General features: G+C 41.4%; 1 protein-coding gene across 7 annotated transcripts in view; it reads right to left on the bottom strand.

Moving 5' to 3' along the window:
- The window catches only part of ift80 (intraflagellar transport 80 homolog (Chlamydomonas)), a 227,109-nt gene that overhangs the window by 146,507 nt on the left and 60,797 nt on the right, over positions 1-19,805 (bottom strand). For 6 of the 7 annotated variants that reach the window (XM_043702073.1, XM_043702075.1, XM_043702074.1 and 3 more), the window contains 3 exons: positions 16,394-16,504; positions 12,629-12,697; positions 1,488-1,597 (listed from right to left, as the gene is read on the bottom strand). In XM_043702073.1, coding sequence (XP_043558008.1) covers positions 1,488-1,597; positions 12,629-12,697; positions 16,394-16,504 — 290 coding nt within the window. The remainder of the gene's footprint in view (positions 1-1,487; positions 1,598-12,628; positions 12,698-16,393; positions 16,505-19,805) is intronic. The other variant, XM_043702076.1, reaches the window with a different exon arrangement.

The following is a 19,805-nucleotide window of genomic DNA, read 5'->3' as shown; positions in this document are numbered from 1 at the left end:
GCAAAGCAAGGAAAGAGTCCTGAGATGGACCTCATGGCATGTGCTCCAGACCCACCCTGAGTGCAAAGTGGCCCCACAGCAGCATGACAAAGAAAAGTACAGATGCATTCCAAAGTGCCATGATGTGGAGATGCTGGTGTTTGATTGTCAGAAGTCACACTACACCAGGTTATAGTCCAAATGTTTATTTACAATCACAAGCTTTTGGAGCAATGCTCCTTCATCAGGTGAACTGCCGAAGAAGCAGCGCTTCGAAAGCTTGTGATTTTAAATAAACGTGTTCAACAATAATCAGGCATCGGGTGACTTCGGACTTATTCTAAGATGCAGCACTGAAGTTGATAAATATATTCTAAATGAGTCAGAAAGGTGTTGTGATGATGCAGTGAAGCCGATGTGTGACTGATGTCAAACCCTGTGGATGGATGTGTATAGACGATTGCAATTCAGAGGCCTTGCCTTGAGTTGGTGGGGTTTGCTGGCCAAGGTGGAGACCCAAAAAATCACGTGGTAGATTGGAACCGCCAGGTAGCTGCTTTGACTTTCATGTAGGAATTATTGCTGTCTCACCTCAGTCACGTGGGAAAATAGCAAACAGTGTACAAATGAGATGAGAAACAGGTTAATGAGACATTAATGTCTTGCAAATTGACTTCTCACCACTCATTGGCAAGGTTCTCAATTCCCTGCTCAAACTGGAATAATAATGCAAAACTGAACAGTGAAATTCTTGCATTGAAGAAAAAACTATTTCGATTACATCTTATTTTCTCTTGATTTCCCACTTTGTTCAGAGACTGAGAAAATTCAACCACTGTGAAATGCTACACAATGGCAGTATTTATGTTAAAAATCTTAATGTGAAATCATGTCAATATTTAATCAGTGCTATGATATTTCAGTACACATTGCCCATTTGCACTTAAAAAAAAAGTAGAAATACTTTTAAACGTTTCCAAGCAAGCAAACTTTCTGGGAATTTTTAAAATTTCACTCGCAAAACAATTGACTATTTTCTGCTCGTTGACACATTAATTAGGATAGAATTGGTCATATTTCAAAGCAGGCAAGCTGAAGTGCACAGCACTTGCGGCCAAAGTTATTTTTGCACCACAGTAACTGGTGTTGAAACATTGTTCAAGTTTATAGCCATTTATTTAATTTGCGATAAAAGTAAATATTGACTGCCACTCCAATTAGGGTTTTTTCTTTAAAATGTGACAGTTTTTGCATAGCGATCTGTTTTATAGTCCCTCATAAAGATGCAAACTTAAAAGTCTAGTTTTTGGAAGGGTTCTAACAAAATATATTGTAATTTCATTGTCAAGATGAAAAAAAAAATCTGCAATCCGAAATGTCTGATCCAGAAGTTCAACAGACAGAATCATTATAGGCAAAGACAAAGAGAACATTTAATTAATATTGTATTTGAATTATTTACATATTACTGAGAGCATGAACATCTTGTAAACCTAAAATGTACAAACCTGAAGGACTTTGGCATTTGGTTGAAGAGGCTTAATGATCAGTTGTTTTCCCAAAGTGTAAAGAATCTTGTCAGAATCTGGACCCCATGCTACTGAATATACTGGAGTTCCTAAGAAAATATAAATATAATATCTACAGTAACTACTTCTTGATGTAATTTGGGTGGCTTGATTACATTTTTAAAATATCTTTTCATATATGGAATATATGAAAGTAAAGTAGCACCACAACCTGCTGTAGACAACACTTGTATAAAGTACCTCTGTACAAAAAACATCCTAAAAATAATAGATCTTAAGGTACAAAAATGATATATTTTCTTTAAAGTTTTATAGTATTTTTAGTTATGTTTACCAGCGGAATTATATCATTTTTTGCATAAAATGTAGCAGGCTCAGAACATTAATGATATAGAAGATGGTATCAGCAATAACATTAGCAAATTTGCTGAGGATACAAAGCTGGGTGGCAGGGTGAAATGTGATGAGGATGTTAGGAGATTACAGGGTGACTTGGACAAGTTAAGTGAGTGGGCAGATGCATGGCAGATGCAGTTTAATGTGGATAAATGTATGGTTATCCACTTTGGGGGCAAGAACAGGAAGGCAGACTACTACCTCAATGGAATCAATTTATGTAAAGGGGCAGTACAGAGAGATCTAGGTGTTCTTGTACACCAGTCAATGAAGGCAAGCATGCAGGTACAGCAGGTAGTGAAGAAGGCTAATAGCATGCTGGCCTTCATAACAAGAGGGATTGAGTATAGAAGCAAAGAGGTGCTTCTGCAGGTGTACAGGGCCCTGGTGAGACCACACCTGGAGTACTGTGTGCAGTTCTGGTCTCCAAATTTGAGAAAAGACATTCTGGCTATTGAGGGAGTGCAGCGTAGGTTCACGAGGTCAATTCCTGGAATGGCAGGATTACCTTACACTGAAAGACTGAAGCGACTGGGCTGAGTTGGATAGAGCTCTCAAAGATAGTGGAATCAAGGGTTATGGAGATAAGGCAGGAACAGGATACTGATTAGGAATGATCAGCCATGATTATATTGAATGGCGGTGCAGGCTCGAAGGGCTGAATGGCCTACTCCTGCACCTATTGTCGATTGTCTATTACGGAATATTTACGTTTTATTCTTTTTTCCTGCTGTCTTGAAGTATTATATGGGTATAGGACCACAATAATTAGATACTCTGGAACACCTTGCCTAAATGTAAATTCATCTTGCAGGAAACAATGCTTTCTGGCATACCCCAAGTGGCCAGGGAGATGGGGGATAGTGAAGTCATTGTATTAATAATGCAGTCAAAATAAACTGTAGTAGCTGGTGGAGTCTCAATTCAATAAAATATGGAATTACAGCTAGCCTTATCATGATCAGATAACCAGTGTCAGTGAACCTAAATGGTTCACTAACGTCCTTTTGGCAAGGAAATCTGTCATGCTTAGATAGACAAGCAGGAGACTGGAAGAACACAGCAAGCCAGGCAGCATCAGGTGGTGAAGTAGTCAACGTTTTGGGTGTAACTCTTCTTTAGGACGGAGGGTGGGTGTGAGGGGAGCTGCAGATAAAGGAGGTGGCAGGGGTAGGGTGGTGAAGTGGGAATAGGTGAAGACAGGCAGTGGGCATGACCTGGTTGGTCAAATGAGAGGAATGAATCTGGTAGATGGCTGAGAGGAGTGAAAGGGAGGGGGAGGGGGTGGAAAGGGAGTCAGGGGAAGGGAAGGGAGGTTATTTGAAATTGAAGAATGTCCCTTCCAAACCCTTCCCCCTCCCTTCCTCTCATTCCAGTCGCCTACCGGATTCATTCCACCCATTAACTAACCAGGTCGTACTCTCTGCCTGTCTTCACCTTTCCCCTCTTCACCACCCTGCCCCTACCACCCCCTTTATCTGCAGCTCTTCTCACACCCAACCTCAGTCCTGAAGAAGAGTTACACCCTAAACATTGACTTCTCCATCTCCTGATGCTACCTGGCTTGTTGTGTTCTTCCAGTCTCCTGCTTGTTTATCTTGGATTCCAGCATCTGCAGTCTTCTTGTGTCTAACGATGCTTACCTTGCCTGGCCTACATGTGTCTCCTGAGCTACAGCAATGTGGTTGCATCTTAATTGCTTCTGAAATGGCTGATCAAGCTACCCGTTTGGAATACACTATGGAAAAAAAAAGTGTTGAAAAGAAATGAAACCAAATAAATTTCCTAGCATCTGCCTCATCACAAGAAACATAGCCCTGTTGATCCTGCAAAGTCCTCTTTACCAATAATTGGATGATTATGCCAAAATTTTTCACATTCTCTCATGAGACAAACAAGCGCCTGACAAAGTCATGTGTTACAGACAATATTCTAAACCGTCCCCCATCACCATCCCTGGATATATCCTCTTCCTTGGACAAAGCAGACTCTCCACTGGTTTAAGTCATACCTGGCAAAGATGGATGGTTGTGGTTGTTAGAGGTCAGCTATTTTAGTTCCAAGACATCTCTGCAGGAGTACTCAGGGTAGTGTCCCAGGTCCAATCATCTCCAGTTGCTTCATCAATGACCTTCCCTTCTTCATAAAGTCAGAGTTAGGGATGTTTGCTAATGATTATAAAATGTTCTGCACCATTTGCAACTCTTCAGACATTGAAGCACTACATGTCAAAATGAAGCAAGACCTGGACAATATCCATGCTTGGGATAAATAGTTGCAGTAACATTCAAACCACACTGATGCCAGTTGATGTCTCCAACAAGAGAGAATCTAACCATCGTCCCTTAATATTCAAAGTCATTACCATCTCAGAATACCCCGCTAACAACATCGTGGGGATTACCATTGACCAGAAACTGAACTAGACTTGCCATATAAAAACAATGGCTATAAAAGCAAGACAGAGGATAGGAATCCTGCTGCAAGTAACTCATCCTCTGTCTGCCGATAGCCTATCCACCAGCAACAAGGCAGAAGTCATGAGTGTGATGGAATACTCTGCACTTGCCTTGATGGGTGCAGCTCCAACAACACAAGAGGCTTGACAGAAACCAGGAAAAAGTAGCCCACTTGATTGGGACCACATCTTCAAATATTCACTCCCCACCCCCTCCCCCCCCACCCCCACCCCCACCGCCCCACCAATCACGAACACTCAGTAGAGGCAGTGTTTGTCATCTACAACATGAACATCTCCTTAGTCAGCACCTTTCAAACACACGACCACTTTCATCTAGAAGGATAAGGGCTGCAGATATATGGGAACACCATGTAGTATAACTGGGAAGGAGTTATCCTGGGGTCCTCAACATTGACTTCAGACCCCATGAAGTCTAAGATCAAACACAGGTAAGAAAAGCCCTTCCTGGTAACCACTACCACAAAACCATTGGCTGATGAATCAGTAGTACTTTATGTTGAGGGAGATCTGAAGGAAACACAGAGGGTGCCACCTGTAATGTCCAGCACCAAAAGTGACTTGGTAGAAACACAACAGAACTAATTGGCTGAGACCTTCAGCACAGAGCTGCCGGACAGGCCCTGCAGCAAGAGAACCAACAGGAGGGAAAATTTGCTTGAGCTTTTCCTCTTCACATTTGTCACTGGTGTGACTGTGCTTGCGGAGACCAAGTCCTGGCTTCACATTCAGGATGCCCTTCCACTGTGTTAAATGGGCAAACTTTGATCAATTCTAGTAACTCAAAGCTGGGCGTGTATGTGATGTTGTGGGCCCTTTGCAGCAGCAGAATTGGATTCAACCAAATCCTGAAGCCTCATTGGAACATGCTTCAATCTATTATTACCATCAAATTATGAGATCAGGCATGCTTCAGTCAAGAATGCAGGAGGGTGTGACAGAATCAGAAGCAGGCATACCTAAGATTGTATCCAATCTGGTGAAGCTAAAACACAGGACTATTTGCATGCCAAATAGTTTGGATTCTGCTTAGGCTATAAGACTCCTGACCTCATTACAGCTTGGACTAAATATGAACAAAAGAATGCAATTCCAGAAATGAGGTGACAGTGATTGCCCTTGACATCAAAGCAGAATTTGTGGTGTCATGGTGACATAGCAAAACTCATAGTAATTGGACTCTTGGTGGGAAAGAGGTACCTTTCCACTGTTTGGATTCATATCTAGCACAAAGGAAGATGGCTGTGGTGTTACCTCAGCCTCTGGACATCACCACAACAGTTCTCCAGAGTAATGTCCTAGATGTAAACATGTTCAGCTACTGTTAAAGATTTTCCTTCCATCATATGGTCAGGTGGGAATGGTTGCTGATGACTGCGCAAATTACTACCATCTGTAACACCTCAGATCTTGAGGCAATCTGTGTCTACATATAACAAGACCTGGACAACATCCAGGTTGTTAAGTGGATAAGTGGATTGGTTTGATAAGTGGACAGTATCATCTGCATCACTTAAGTGCTGGACAATGACCAACTCCAACAGAAGAGAATCGAACCACCATTCCTTAAAGTTCAACGGCAGTACTATTGCTCAGTCCTTCACTATCACCATCCTGGGAGATACCAGTGATCAGAAATTGAACTAGACCAGCTAACTAAATATACGGATATGAAAACAGGTCAGGGGCTAGGAATTCTGCAGTGAGTAACTCAATTCCCATTTCCCAATGTCTGTTCAACATCTACAAAGTGTAAAAGACATCTTTCTTATTTTACTTGACTTTTAATTGTGGACTGAGAAAAGGAGTTGCTATAGTTTTAAAAGTCAAACATCACATGACACGAGGTTATAGTCCAACACGTTTATTTGAAAGCTTGTGGTTTCAAATAAATTGTTGGACTATAACCTGGTGTCATATGAGTTTTGACTTTGTCCACCCCAGTCCAACACCAGCACTTCCACATCATGGTTTTAAAAAGTTACTAAAACTCATTGTAAATTATGTTTACACTGTTGCCTTGCAAGCAGCATGAGGAAGGCGTCAATGATGGGACATAGTGGGACAGCATAAGTGTATAATACACAAAGTGAAGAAGTTCAGCGGCCAACAAGCTCCTGATTGTTTTGAGAATTGTAACCAGTTGTGGATGTAAAGGTCATCAGCCTGATGACAACTGGTTGGTTCTTAGGTAGTTGAACAGCTTGTGGGTGTCAACATTACAGGGAAGAACTTCCACACCTCTGGAAAAACATGCCTTTCTCCCTCTAGTGAAAATACCTTTGCTAAAGCAAGCGAGCTGCTTTCTGTTAACTGTTGTTTTTAATTTTTTTAAAAACTGGAGACTTTATTTTTGTGAACCAGTCACTCTGTCTCTCCTGTGAAGTGAAAGAAACTGAAAGACTTGGGAAACTAAAGAACACCCTAGCACATCCTAAGGATTGGTGCTATGAAACTGTTTCTTCAGTACTTTTTTCCTTTCATTCATAACACCCTTTTTTTGTGCATCTCTGCTGTATGCATGTCTGGACAGGGTTTTAGAAAAGGATTAGATTTTTATTCAGTAGAGTTACAAATTCACAGTTCATCGTTATTTACCTATGTTTAAAAACTGTTCATTGGTATTAGATAGTTATTCTTTAAGTACAGAAACCTAATCTATGCTTTCAGTTTACCAGAGTCCATCAAACAGGTAAATTGGGGACTTGGTGTATTTTAACATTTTTGACTTTAAACTTCTTTTAGGACTGAGAATAGTGGAGTTTAATTTCCAGCGAGCTACCCCAATAAAGCAGAACAAAGGCATATGTTTGAGAGTTCTGGCTGTGGCCAAAGTAGTCTCACCCCACATGTAGTATATCAGCTACCTATGAGTCTACTTCACGTCTGTGAATCAAAGTCTATACTCTTCAACCTGAACAATTAGTTACAGATTGGATTTCCTTGATGCAAGTTAACACAGTGATTACAGACTAAAGGAAATGAAAGCCAACATTCAAAACCGAGGCAAATACAGGATTTTGCAGACAGCAAGCCAATGTAATTAGTTTTGGATTACTCAAGTGAAGAGTTTGGGTGGATGCAACAGGCTAAATGGTCTCAGACATTCCTTATAGCCATTAATTAAAATAAAACTAACAAAGCCAAAGATAATTTACTATAAGTAGTATTATGATTTTCTCCAGAACAGATAGCATCACAGCTCTGGCAAAGTACTTGGATATGTCCAGAATCACAACGCTCATCCCCAAACCAGCCTCTATTTTCAGGAGGGTTACATTGGGGTCCGGCTAAGGTTCACGCATGCGGTTCCCATTTAAATAATCAGCTGTCTCCACAGAATTGGGCTCTGAAATCCAGTGTGCATATTAGCCCTGCAAAGAGCAGGTCAATTCTTACTGCAATTCTTTGATAGCCGAGGTAACCCCTTGAAGAGCTGAAGTAACCCTGCAGTTATGGATCAGGACACATTAGGGATGCCCTTTAGGACAACATACCCTCAAACCTGCACATCTGCTGGAAAGCTCCATACATGATGATCAATGTGCCTTTGGGCACAACTGTGCATGGACTTCAGAGGTCTGCAGAGCAGCAAGAAAAAACTATAGGGAACATTGCTTCAGGATAGTTAACTGTGGTGAGAATTGGGCATAAATGGTGCATAAAACCTTTGGAATTTTCCAAGTGGTGATCAGAATAAATAAAAATTATAAACAATATTTTTTTTTCAATAAAGCAGTCTGCAATATAGGAATTTATGTAATAGAATTTAAGTAATAGAATGATATTTTTTCTCCAATTCACACAGGTACCTGTGAGTACTTTTATTCATGCACTGGATATGGGTTTCGCTGGCAAGGCTAGCATGTGTTCTGGATCCCTATTTGCCATAGAGTTGTAGTGATAGGCCGACTTGAACTGTTGCAGTCCTTGGTGTGTTGGGACAGCCACAAGTAGGAAGGAAGTTCCAGAATTTTGACACAACAGTAAAGGAATAGTAACATAGTTCTAATTGGCTTGGAGGTAAACTTGCAGGTGGGTAGGTGTTCTTATTTGTTTGCTACCCTTGTCCTTCTATTTGGCACTGGCTGAAGTTACCATGAAGGTCATACCTTCTCAGCCTCAACCTTCGCCTGAGGCATGGTGACTTCAGGTTAAATTCACTGCCAATCGTCTCTCTCTAATGAGACCGACAGTCAAGTGGTCATCTAAGACTATGGCAACTTTATCCTCAGTTTTACTTGGTCAAGGTTGTGGGTTTGAAAGGTGCTTTTGAAGGAGCTTTGATGAGTTGTTGCTGTACAGTTTGTAGAATGTACATAATGCTGTCACTGTGCATCAATGCGGAAAGGAGCTGGATGAAGAGCCAATCAACTGACTGTTTTATCTTGGATGGAAAAGAACTTCTTGAATGTTGTTGAAACTGGATACTCAGGATACTCAGTGAGTTGACATTTCTTTGTATAAGTGTCCTTTTCCAGTACTAGATTGTTTAATCATTGCTGGCACTGCTCTTCTAGATGAAGGTGGTAAACTTGGAAAAGCAAATAAATGCTTATATATCCAGCCCAACATTCTCTTCTGTGATATGAAAGCCCTCAGGAACATCAGCAGCTACATATCCAGAAGCGTTACTCTGAGCTCAAGAAATATTCCCTCCCGCCCCCACCCCCCTCCACCAGACAGTTGATGATTTCCTGTTTACTAATTACATTTTAACTAGTTTATGCAAGATTGTCATTAGTATGCTAAATATATCTACAGCCAACTATTATAAGAACTAGTCATTTGGTAGTATAGAACCCGAGTATTGCTGAAAAAAGACATTTCTCAACATTTTTCATGTTGCATTTATAAGACATTTTCATTTGTAAGAAATATCAACGTAGAAGGGTAAAGGATGACAGTACTGATTGGTTGACAAGTGGACTCTAATTAATAGATGCATTGGTTAATTTCTCAGGGCAATCAGATTTGACCTGCATTGTTTAATCAAAGCTTGGCAGTCAACTGTCAGTCATCAGTAACTGGTGCATTATTTAGAGCAACACCTTGAAAAAACTCTACATGCCACCCAATCTGCATTTTTCCATCACTGTACAAATGTTTCTTACTTTTAATCAGCCATGATTATATTAAATGGTGGTGCAGGCTCGAAGGGCTGAATGGCCTACTCCTGCACCTATTGTCTATTGTCTAATTTGGAATTTTTTGCGGATTATCCTGATGAAGCTGAAAAGCTTCAACATGTCATTTTTCAGCAATCCAATAGTAGAATACAGAATAAATTAATATGCTTTCTGACTACAGTTTAAGTTGTTGGTGCACAATTTATTTCCCTCCTTATACTGATTACACTCTAAATACTAAACAATGTTCATTCCAACGGCAAACCTTTAACATCTGGTTTCAGTGTGGATACTGTGGATTCATAACCAGAAACAAGAGAGACAAGTCCCAAGATGATAGACTCCAAATAATTCTTATTACGTAATTTATGGCCAGTAGCAAGCAATACATATACAATGAAACCACATGTCAAAAGCATGCAAAAATTAACACATTGTCACTCTGGAATGCTAATGTATAACAGAAGGCTTTAAATACTGACTGGAATTCAATAGTTCTGTTGAGACAGAAGCAGAAGGAGACTTAAGTATGTTTTGAGTTAATTTCTGCTCTGTGATTAAAATAAGAAATCAATTACAGAAGTTGTGTAGAATCATTGAAATTAATACATATATCACCATTATGTACTCCACTATGACATACTACAGAGTTATGATTCTCACAAATAGGTCAAAATCATCCAAAGCTCCTACGTAAATGCTTGTCATGTTCAATATGAAAGTCAACTTCTATGGGCAAATCCATGCTAGCCATGGATCAAAACTACCCTGTATATGCAGTATGTGGAACACTGTGCCTTGGTTGTTCCCATCCTCCAATATGGTTCTGAGAAGCGGGCTGTCTACAGTAGACACTTCCAAGGCACTATAATACCACCAATGCTGCCTGCGCAAGATCCTGCAAATCTGTGGGAGGACAGATATACAAACACCAGCATCATAGATAATGCCAACATCCCCAGCATCAAAGCACTGACCACTCCTGATTAGCTTCGATAGGATTGGCACATTGTCCACATGACCGACACAAGACTCCCCAAGAAGGCACTCTACTGCCAGTTCCAAAATAGCAGGCAAGCCTCAGGTAGGCAGAGGCAACACTCCAAGGATATCCTTAAGGCTTCATCGGCAAAGTGCGGCATTCTGTGCCAGTCATGTGGTCTACTTTGTCCTGGATGGCATCAAACGTCTTAAGTATTCTTGGAGCTGCATTAGTCCAAGCAAGTGGGGAGTATTCAATCACATTCTTCATGTGACTTGTAGATGGTGCATGGTCTTCGGGAAGTAAGGCAGTGAGTTACTTGCCACAGAATTCCCAGTCTCTGCCCTGCTCTTGGAGATGCAGTATTCATACAGCTGGTCCAGTTCTTTTTTGTTTAAATGTTCACCTCCAAGATGTTGAGAGGGGAAAGATTTAAAAGGGATCAATTGGCAGTTTTTTCATGCAGAGGGTGGAACGAGCTGCCAGAGGAAGTGGTGGAGGCTGGTACAATTACAACATTTAAAATGCATCTGGATGGGTACATATTCATGTTTTTCGCTGTTTTCCTTACTGTCCACCAGCCAAGAGAAAAAGAGAAGTGGCTTTGTAAACAATCTGCTCCCAATACCAAATTGACACTGTGGAAGACGTATCAAGAAGAATCAGCCTCCAAATATACTTCTCCTTACATGGCAAAGTTATTGTCTCCTTCATCAGGTCACACCAGTTGAACTTGTGCTGCAGTGGTCACCCAGACCATCTTTCACTTCATCCAGAGGTTAAAGATGAACCATGTCTGCAGAGACATCATGTACAAGGTCTGGATAGGGGCGGGACGGTAATAACGTACCTACAGCACCCTTATCCTTATGGTCACCTTTGTGTGTGGCTGCACTGAGCTGTGTGTAGACCCTTGGTACACAAACATCAAGTGTAACTGACGATCTATCTATCCCAGTGTTACAAAGGATAGTCTTGACAAAGTAGTTGGACAATCCTGTATCACCTGGCTTTGACCATAAGTCTGTCAGGCAGTGGTCAGCACACAATGTCACCTGTGGGGAAAATAGAAAGTGGTTCCTATTGGGTGGTTCCTTAAGCACTGTCAAAGTCATTTGGCAGAACGCCTCATCACCAAAACTTTCTAACAAACACGAAGATGTAGCTTGGCTGGTGGTGAACAGGACTCTACTCATCAGATCCTTCATGCATGCTTGGATTCTGCACCACTACACACTGTCCTCAAGATGATTGCAGTGGTGAAGAGACTGTCACACATCTCCTTCAAACGCCTTCATGATGCAGGGCTCTGCTCTATGAGCTATTGCCCAAGATACAGATTAAGACAAACATCTCCTGAGTCTGAAGGATCATCAACTCGATGAAAGACATTCTTTGGTCTGCCTGAATCCTGGTGGTCTTCCAGTGCAAAGAATTGACCTCAACCAATTCTAACGTCTCGGTGTAAGTGCTGAGGGATGCACTAAAATGGTCACTGCAGGAAAAGACCACCCAAGTCTTTCTGCTGAAACATAACGGTCTATTATGTTTTGAGATACATTCCCATTAAGGCTACAATTGTAAGTGGATTCCTTTTATTTTTAGAAAATGCCTTTTTTGTTGCAAGTGAATTGAAGCTGTAATGAGGAATGTAACAATTCCACTGTATTAATACTTTTTGCTTTTACTTATAGATAATTAATGAATAGAGCATATATTTGAAAAAAAATGTTGACCCAAGTATAGGAACAGGGAAATTGTGCTTTATTTCTCAGTAAATTAGAGCTTAAATACTGAAATGTATGAATATACTAGGTGAAAGGAGGACTGCAGATGCTGGAGATTAGAGTCAAGATTAGAGTGGTGCTGGAAACGCACAGCAGATCAGGCAGCATCCGAGGAACAGGAAAATTGACGTTTCGGGCAGGATTCCTGACGAAGGGCTCCTGCCTGAAATGTCGATTTTCCGGTTCCTTGGATGCTGCCTGACCTGCTGTGCATTTCCAGCACCACTCTACTGTCCTGTGCTGGATTTTTAAAATGTAGCACTTAATTTAGCGTTACCTTGCCATTGCTGAACTACCACTAAAAGCCAATTACCTATCCAGAAGAATCTTGTAATTCAAAAACCTACCTTGTTGTACCATTGTGGATCGCAGCATTCCAGTTTTGGACCAAATCTTAATTTGACCATCTTCACCAACTTTGGGAGTACAAATAATATTCCATTAGATGCAAAAGTAAAAGAAACAGATTGATTTTCTACTTGCAAGTGAATTTCTGTATGATTTAAAAGTGTTCTTAGGCTTAGACTAGATTCCCTACAGTGTGGAAACAGGCCCTTCGGCCCAACAAGCCCTCCGAACAGAAACCCACCCAGACCCATTTCCCTCTCACTAATGCACCTAACACTATGGGCAATTTAGTATGGCCAATTCACCCTAACCTGCACATCTTTGGATTGTGGGAAGAAGCCAGAGCACCCACAGGAAACCCACGCAGACACGGGGAGAATGTGCGAACTCCACACAGGCAGACAGTCGCCCGAGACAGGAATCGAACCCGGGTCCTTGGTGCTGTGAGACAACAGTGCTAACCACTGAGCCCTTTAGTTTCAATTAATTAACGCACCATGTAATATTTCTAGTTACTCAGAGTCACTGTCAGGTATATATCTGTAATCATTACAGACTATAGAGCAAGGTAATAACAAGTAACATTGAAGAGCACTGTCATCCTGTAGCCATTGTATGATGATCAAATTTGAGGGAAGGAGAGTCTTTTAGGGATTACTGCATAAACAAACTAAACTGAAGCATTTTCATAAAACATTGGGAATTAGAAAAACGGTACTATAACAAGACTGAAAATTGTCAAATAATCTTTTACTGGATTTCACAGTTGTTCTTGTAAATACTATGGAACATTGCAAACAAGTGTGAAGGCAGACTAACTGTTACAACTGAAAACAAAAAAAAATGCTGGAGATCACAGCAGGTCAGGCAGCATCTGGCAGACCTCTGAAGAAGAGTCATCCAGTCTTGAAACATTAGCCTGCTCTCTCTCTCTCTCTCTCTCTCTCTCTCCATAGATGCTGCATGACTTGGTGATTTTGAGCATATTTTATTTTCAGTACAGACTCTAGCATTTGCAGTAATTTGCTCCTAATTGTTACAACTTCCAGATTTTTTTACTCGAAATATCTTCTTGGGTGCAAGGGAACAACCAATTTTTATATAGGAGCAATGGACTCCCACAGTTCTGCATTAGTTAAGTCTCGTGCTGTGCAAATGGAATGGCAATAATCAAGCTGCTGCCTTCGAAAGGTGCGAGGGCAATATCATTTTTTTTTCTGACAAAACATCTGTTGCAAGGAACAAGCCACTAGCTCCCATAGCTGCCTCAATTTCAGTACTCTTCACACTACTTCCTAGGACGACTCACCTCCATTCTTCATCTGTTAAATATATTCCAAATTTCCTACCATTAAAACCAGAGCTTGAACTCAAAAAGCAGATTACCATTGATGCTGAAAGATTTTCTTTTGCTTTTATTTCTGAAACCTACTTCCTTGTTTCTGCAAGGATTCCTCTCCACCATTAAAGACTGAGGCTTGACAGCATTTATCCCATTTCGCACACTCCCGTCTATACGAATCATTCTCTGCCATTTCAATCTCCTCAGGCATGATTCCCTGAGCAAAAGACTTCCTTACTTCCCCTTTCCTTCCAGGCTCTTTCCTAAAAGGCCATTTCCTCCATAAAACTTTGGCTTATCCTCAACACCCATTGCATCCTATGGCAATTTCCATACAAGGAGTTGTAACACCTGCCCTTTCAGTGCTGTCTCCCTGCCATCCAGGATTAATGTACCTTTTGCAAATAAAACAGAGATCTATTTATACTTCATCCAACTCTGTACACAGCACTTACAGCCCACAAAGTGGACTTTTTTAAGTACTGGAGACAGCAAATACAATGAGTAGTCACTTTACCTAACATCTCTGTTCTGTCTGCAAGTGTGTTATCTTAGCATTTAACAACAGAGAATTTGAGACTAAAGATGACACTGCAAATATACAGAGCCTTGGTGAAATCATACTGGATAATTGTGTATAATTTTGGTCTACTTACCAAAGGAAAGTACTTGCCAAAGAAAGATGGAAAGATTAACTGGACTGAGCATACATTCTCTGGAGTTTAGAAGAATGAAAGGTAATCTCATTCAAACATTAAATTTTTAGAGATCAACATCCCTTGGCTGTGGGATCTAAAACCTGGCTACTGTCAAAATAAGGTGTAGGTCTTTTAGCACTGTTAGAAAGCAGAGGTCAACCCCCCCTCCCCCCTGATAACTAAAATCAAAACAGTCACAGAGGCTCTTCTTGCCTTACAATCTGCTAAAAGAAGTGTGAGAAGTGGTATAACCTACCTATCTCCCCCTGAATCTGTTATAAAGGAGTGGTTAAATGAAATGCAATCCTTCACTCACTCTATAATCAACAAGTAACAATTTATTTATCTAACTCCAACAGTGAACATATTAACAGAACCACTAACAAAGTGAACAATTCGCCTCGAATTATTATATATTCCCGAATAAAATAAAATTCTAATGGTCACACTTATAGACTAAAACAATAGAATTTAGTTTCACCAAATTACAGCTAGGATACATCTACTGGAATGCTCTGCACCCTCTCCGTTGATCTTCTTTCAGAAACACCTCCTTCCAATTCTTGCATCAGAAATTCTTCTCTGTCGAATTCTTGTGTCAATTCTTCTGTCAGGAATGTTGTCTCTGTGAATTCTACTGTCTGGAAAATGAGCAAAGGGTGCTGCAGTACCTTTAATGAGATGATGCTTTCTCTGAGAGTTGAAAGTTGTTATCCCTTGGTAGATGGCAGCTGGCTCTCATGGATTCTCCAAAGGCCCTCGTCTTTTATAGCTTGATGACTCTTAAATTCTTACAATCGTATTGTTTCTCGGTTGTCAAAACCATCAGATTTAAACTTCATAAGTTCTTGGTAGCTAAGTGCCTGGTTTAAACTGATCGGCTAAATTTGAAAAGATTTGTTGGCTTGGTAAAAATGCTGCTTGGCTGATCAACACAAAATATGTTTCAATTTTGGTGCTTTCTGTGCACCTGCACTTTAAGCTGCTGTTCAGAAATCCATTCTAACTCTAAGCACTGGAAAAAAACCACCATCTTTTAAAGAGACTACGCAATGCCTTCCTCCATTTTACAATTTTACATACACCAACTTCCCAACAAGCCCTGAGATGAGAAGGAACTTCTTCACTCAGCATCTGGTGAATCTTTGGAGTTCAATCCCACTCTGATCTCTCAGTGCTTGGCCTCCTCAAAAGCTCAGCAGTAGCATGACAACACCCTATTTCAAATGTAACCCTGGTCCTCAATTTATCTCAAACAATAGGTGCTGTGCCAGAATCACTGGAATTGACATGTTGTGCCTCTTCATTCATTTTTCATGATCCTTTACTTCCCCTGCCACTAACTCTCTCTTGTCTATCCTGGGGTGGGTAATTACTACCAATAGTATCAATGCCATTAACAGTTTTTCTCTCCCAAATTGTCCAGTCTTTCCAGCACTTTTGCTTTGTATTTCAACAACAAAAAATAAATTGGTTATAGAAAAAAAAAAGAATGAGGAAAATATTGCTGGCTCAGGGAGCATGTGGAGCATTTGAGCCCAAAAGGAATATGTTCTTCTACATCCTCAGCACCAGTTTCCCCAGAATGCATGAAACCTTTGAGCAAATATAGACTTCTATAGTGGATGGAGATACAAAATGAAGAATTATACTTTCAGTTATGCATTTTCCCCAAGGAGACAGGGGAAATAGGTTAAATTTGTTTTTTATAATACTTCACTCACCTGTTACCAAAGCAGTTCCCTCATAATTCCACCTTCCTGCGAGCACAGCTCCACGATGGGCTTCTACACTTTTTTCCACCCGCCCAGTCTTTGAAATCAGATGAAATTTGCCTTTAACATATATAATGTTACTCGTCAACTTTATGCAAATTAAATACATTACAAAATTAATGCATTACTTCTATAAAAAATTATTAATAATTGGTTATACAACAGTTGCATCCAAACTCAATGTATTTAAAGCAAACGTGATCTTGATAGGTGGACATATCATCCACGGTTTTGCAACTCCCTGCTGTAACTTCCAGTTAGCTTATCTTAGCTCTGCTGCTTTTCCTCCAAATCCATCCAGCATGCTACCTTGCTCACTCAAATTAAAGCTTCCTCAAAACTTACCAATTCATCCATACTTTAAGTTATATCACATAACCCTCATGCAATTTCTTACTAACTGTTTTTCATGACTGTAAAACACCTTTGGACAGAGCATCTCATCTACTTCCCACACTTCCACCTTGAACCCCACCCCTTCAACTGCAACAAGGACAGAAACCCCTAGTCCTCACCTTCCATCCCAGCAACCTTCGGATACATAATATCATCCTCGACCATTTCCACGTCTCCCTCGTCAGGTCCACGCTCCCCACCAACCCACCCTCCCATCCCAGCACCTTCCCCTGCCACCACAAGAATTGCAAAAGCTGCACCCACACCTCCCCCCTCACCTCCATCCAAGGCCGAAAAGGAGCCTTCCACATCCATCATAGGTTTACCTGCACTTCCACACGTCATTTACAGTACCTATTGCTCCTGCTGTGGTCTCTACATTGGGGAGACAGGACGCTCACATGCATAACACTTCAGAGAACATCTCCAGGACATGTACGAAGCAACCCCATCGCCCTGTGGCCCAACACTTTAACTCCCCCTCCCACTCCGCCAAGGGCATGCGGGTGTTGGCCCCCTCCATTGCCAAACCCTAACCACCAGATGCCTCGATTGAGAACATCTCATCTTCTGCTCGAGACCCTCAAACCAGTTTCCTCATTTCCCCTCCCCCCACCTTACCCCAGATCCAACCTTTTAACTCTGGACTGCTCTCATGATCTATCCTACCTGTCCATCTTCCTTCCTACCTATCCTCTGCGACCTATCATCATCTTCTCTTTCACCTTGATCTACCTATTGCTTTCTCAGCTACCTTCCCCCAAACCCCCCCCCCTCCCATTTATCTCTCAGACCACAGCTCTCAAGCCTCATTCCTGACGAAGGGCTTATGCCCGAAATGTTGATTCTCCTGCTCTTCGGATGCTGCCTGACATGCTGTGCTTTTCCATCACCACACTCTCAACTCTGATCTGCATCTGCAGTCCTCACTTTCTCCCAATTTTACCACATGGACAAATGAGCTAAAAGAGATTCATCGACATGCTCTCACAAAAATCTTCCCAAAATTTGGCATTGTCAAGTAAAATATAAACAGAACAAATGGGATTAATCATTTTAAAAATTCAACCATTGCCATCACTGACAATGGCATAATAATTGTTATGAAGTCATGGTCTCTGTACATTAGTTTGACTTTAGCAACAGAGTCAGCTATTTTTTGGTGTACTTGTAACACTAAGTATTCCCAAAAATTGACTAAGTGTCAATCCTGGGGAGTTTCATGGAGCCTTTATTTCCATGAGTTCTCCCAAGTTCTTACCTTGTTATATATGCATCAGGCCTCTAGGGGCTGTACTCACACTATCATGTGTTCACCTGTGGCAGACACATTCGGCATTGCTAGGACCATGCCTGATTTCTGCTGCCAGTACTACATTTAATGCCTAGTTGGCCACAAGGTCAGTCACTGCCACCACAAGTAGGATGGTTACTGGGAAACAAGCTTTGTAAGGCATCTGGCCCTTGAAGTGAGAGGAAAATTTGCATTCTCAAGGATAAAGGCATCATGGCAGCTTCCAGGATACTTGGCAAAGACTTCAAAAGATGACTACCAATGATTAGAGAATATTTGCACATTGATAGAATCAAACCCTTTTCTGTTGATGAAAGCAAGCTTGTTGAGCTCTCAATACAACATGTGCACAATCCATAGTGCCAGCTTTGATTGCAAAGCCTGGGTTATAATACTGGCCTTCTTATGAGAAAACAGATGAAGTCATGCGATCTGGCACAAATTGCTTTATTGAAAACCTCAATGCATAGGTCCTCAGCAGACCATTATAGAAGTAGCCAACAGCATAACATAACATAGCTGCCACCTTGATGACCACAGGGATATAATGGCCACCCACTCTGAGGCCAATGTCTCAGTTCAGTAGACGGCATAGTTTTGTGATGGTGTCCCAGGGCACCCACGGTATGTAGCATTGATGCACTTCACACATCTTGGGGAGATGGCATTGAGGCTGATAGGACCCTCAATAGGTCCAGAGTCTTTCAGTGTAACTTCATGTAGATGCCATTTGCCGCTCTTGAGTGACCCTGGTTTTGCGAATGCATTTTGTCCTCCTCAATTTCTCTGAGCCTTTGTTGCGTTGCAGCCACAGCAACGGATTATCCGGTGCCAGATCCATTGGTCAAAGTTCCAACGAAATCGGTTTTGGTAATACTGGAAACAGATCAATTCTCTGTGACTTGAGCAGTCAGCATTCACATTCCATGCAAGTGTTTAGCATATAAAGAGTCATCCTGTTAAGTATTCAATAAAGGGGGCAGCATTGCACTTAAGGGCATGTTAGCAAATATAGTCGACAGTGGGAGGAAATCAGCTGCTTACCCATGAGCAACCGACAAGACCTTGGTGTCTTTGTGATTAATCACAAGTAACACTATTAAGATCACCGATGATTAGATTAGATTAGATTAGATTAGATTAGATTAGATTACCTACAGTGTGGAAACAGGCCCTTCAGCCCAACTTTGAGTGCGAGCAGCAGCTAAGGTAAGACAGTTTGTTTTAAAATTACTTACCGGTAGCGGGCAGCGGTGTTTTTTTCTCTCTTTACAGAAAGAGCGGGAGCAGCAGGGGGAAGTGACGAAGACCGGAGGGGCAGCCGGGTAGGTTTTTTTCCCTTTAAAAGCGCGCAGGAGAAGAAGTCGTGGTCCACATTGGCACCAATGACATAGGTAGGAGGAGCGCTGAGGATGTTAGGCAGGCTTTCAGGGAGCCAGGTTGGAAGCTCAGAGTTAGAACGAACAGAGTTGTTGTCTCTGGTTTGTTACCCGTGACACGTGATAGAGAGTCAAGGAATAGGGAGAGAGAACAGTTAAATGCGTGGCTACAGGGATGGTGCAGAAGGGAGGGATTCTGGTATTTGGATAACTGGGGTTCTTTCTGGGGAAGGTGGGACCTCCATAAACAGGATGGTCTACACCTGAACCTGAGGGGCACCAGTACCCTTGG

Source organism: Chiloscyllium plagiosum, chromosome 13, assembly GCF_004010195.1.
Source record: "Chiloscyllium plagiosum isolate BGI_BamShark_2017 chromosome 13, ASM401019v2, whole genome shotgun sequence".
Lineage (NCBI taxonomy): Eukaryota > Metazoa > Chordata > Chondrichthyes > Orectolobiformes > Hemiscylliidae > Chiloscyllium > Chiloscyllium plagiosum.
The sequence above is the reverse complement of the archived record's forward strand: the minus strand, read 5'-3'. Positions and strand labels throughout refer to the sequence as shown.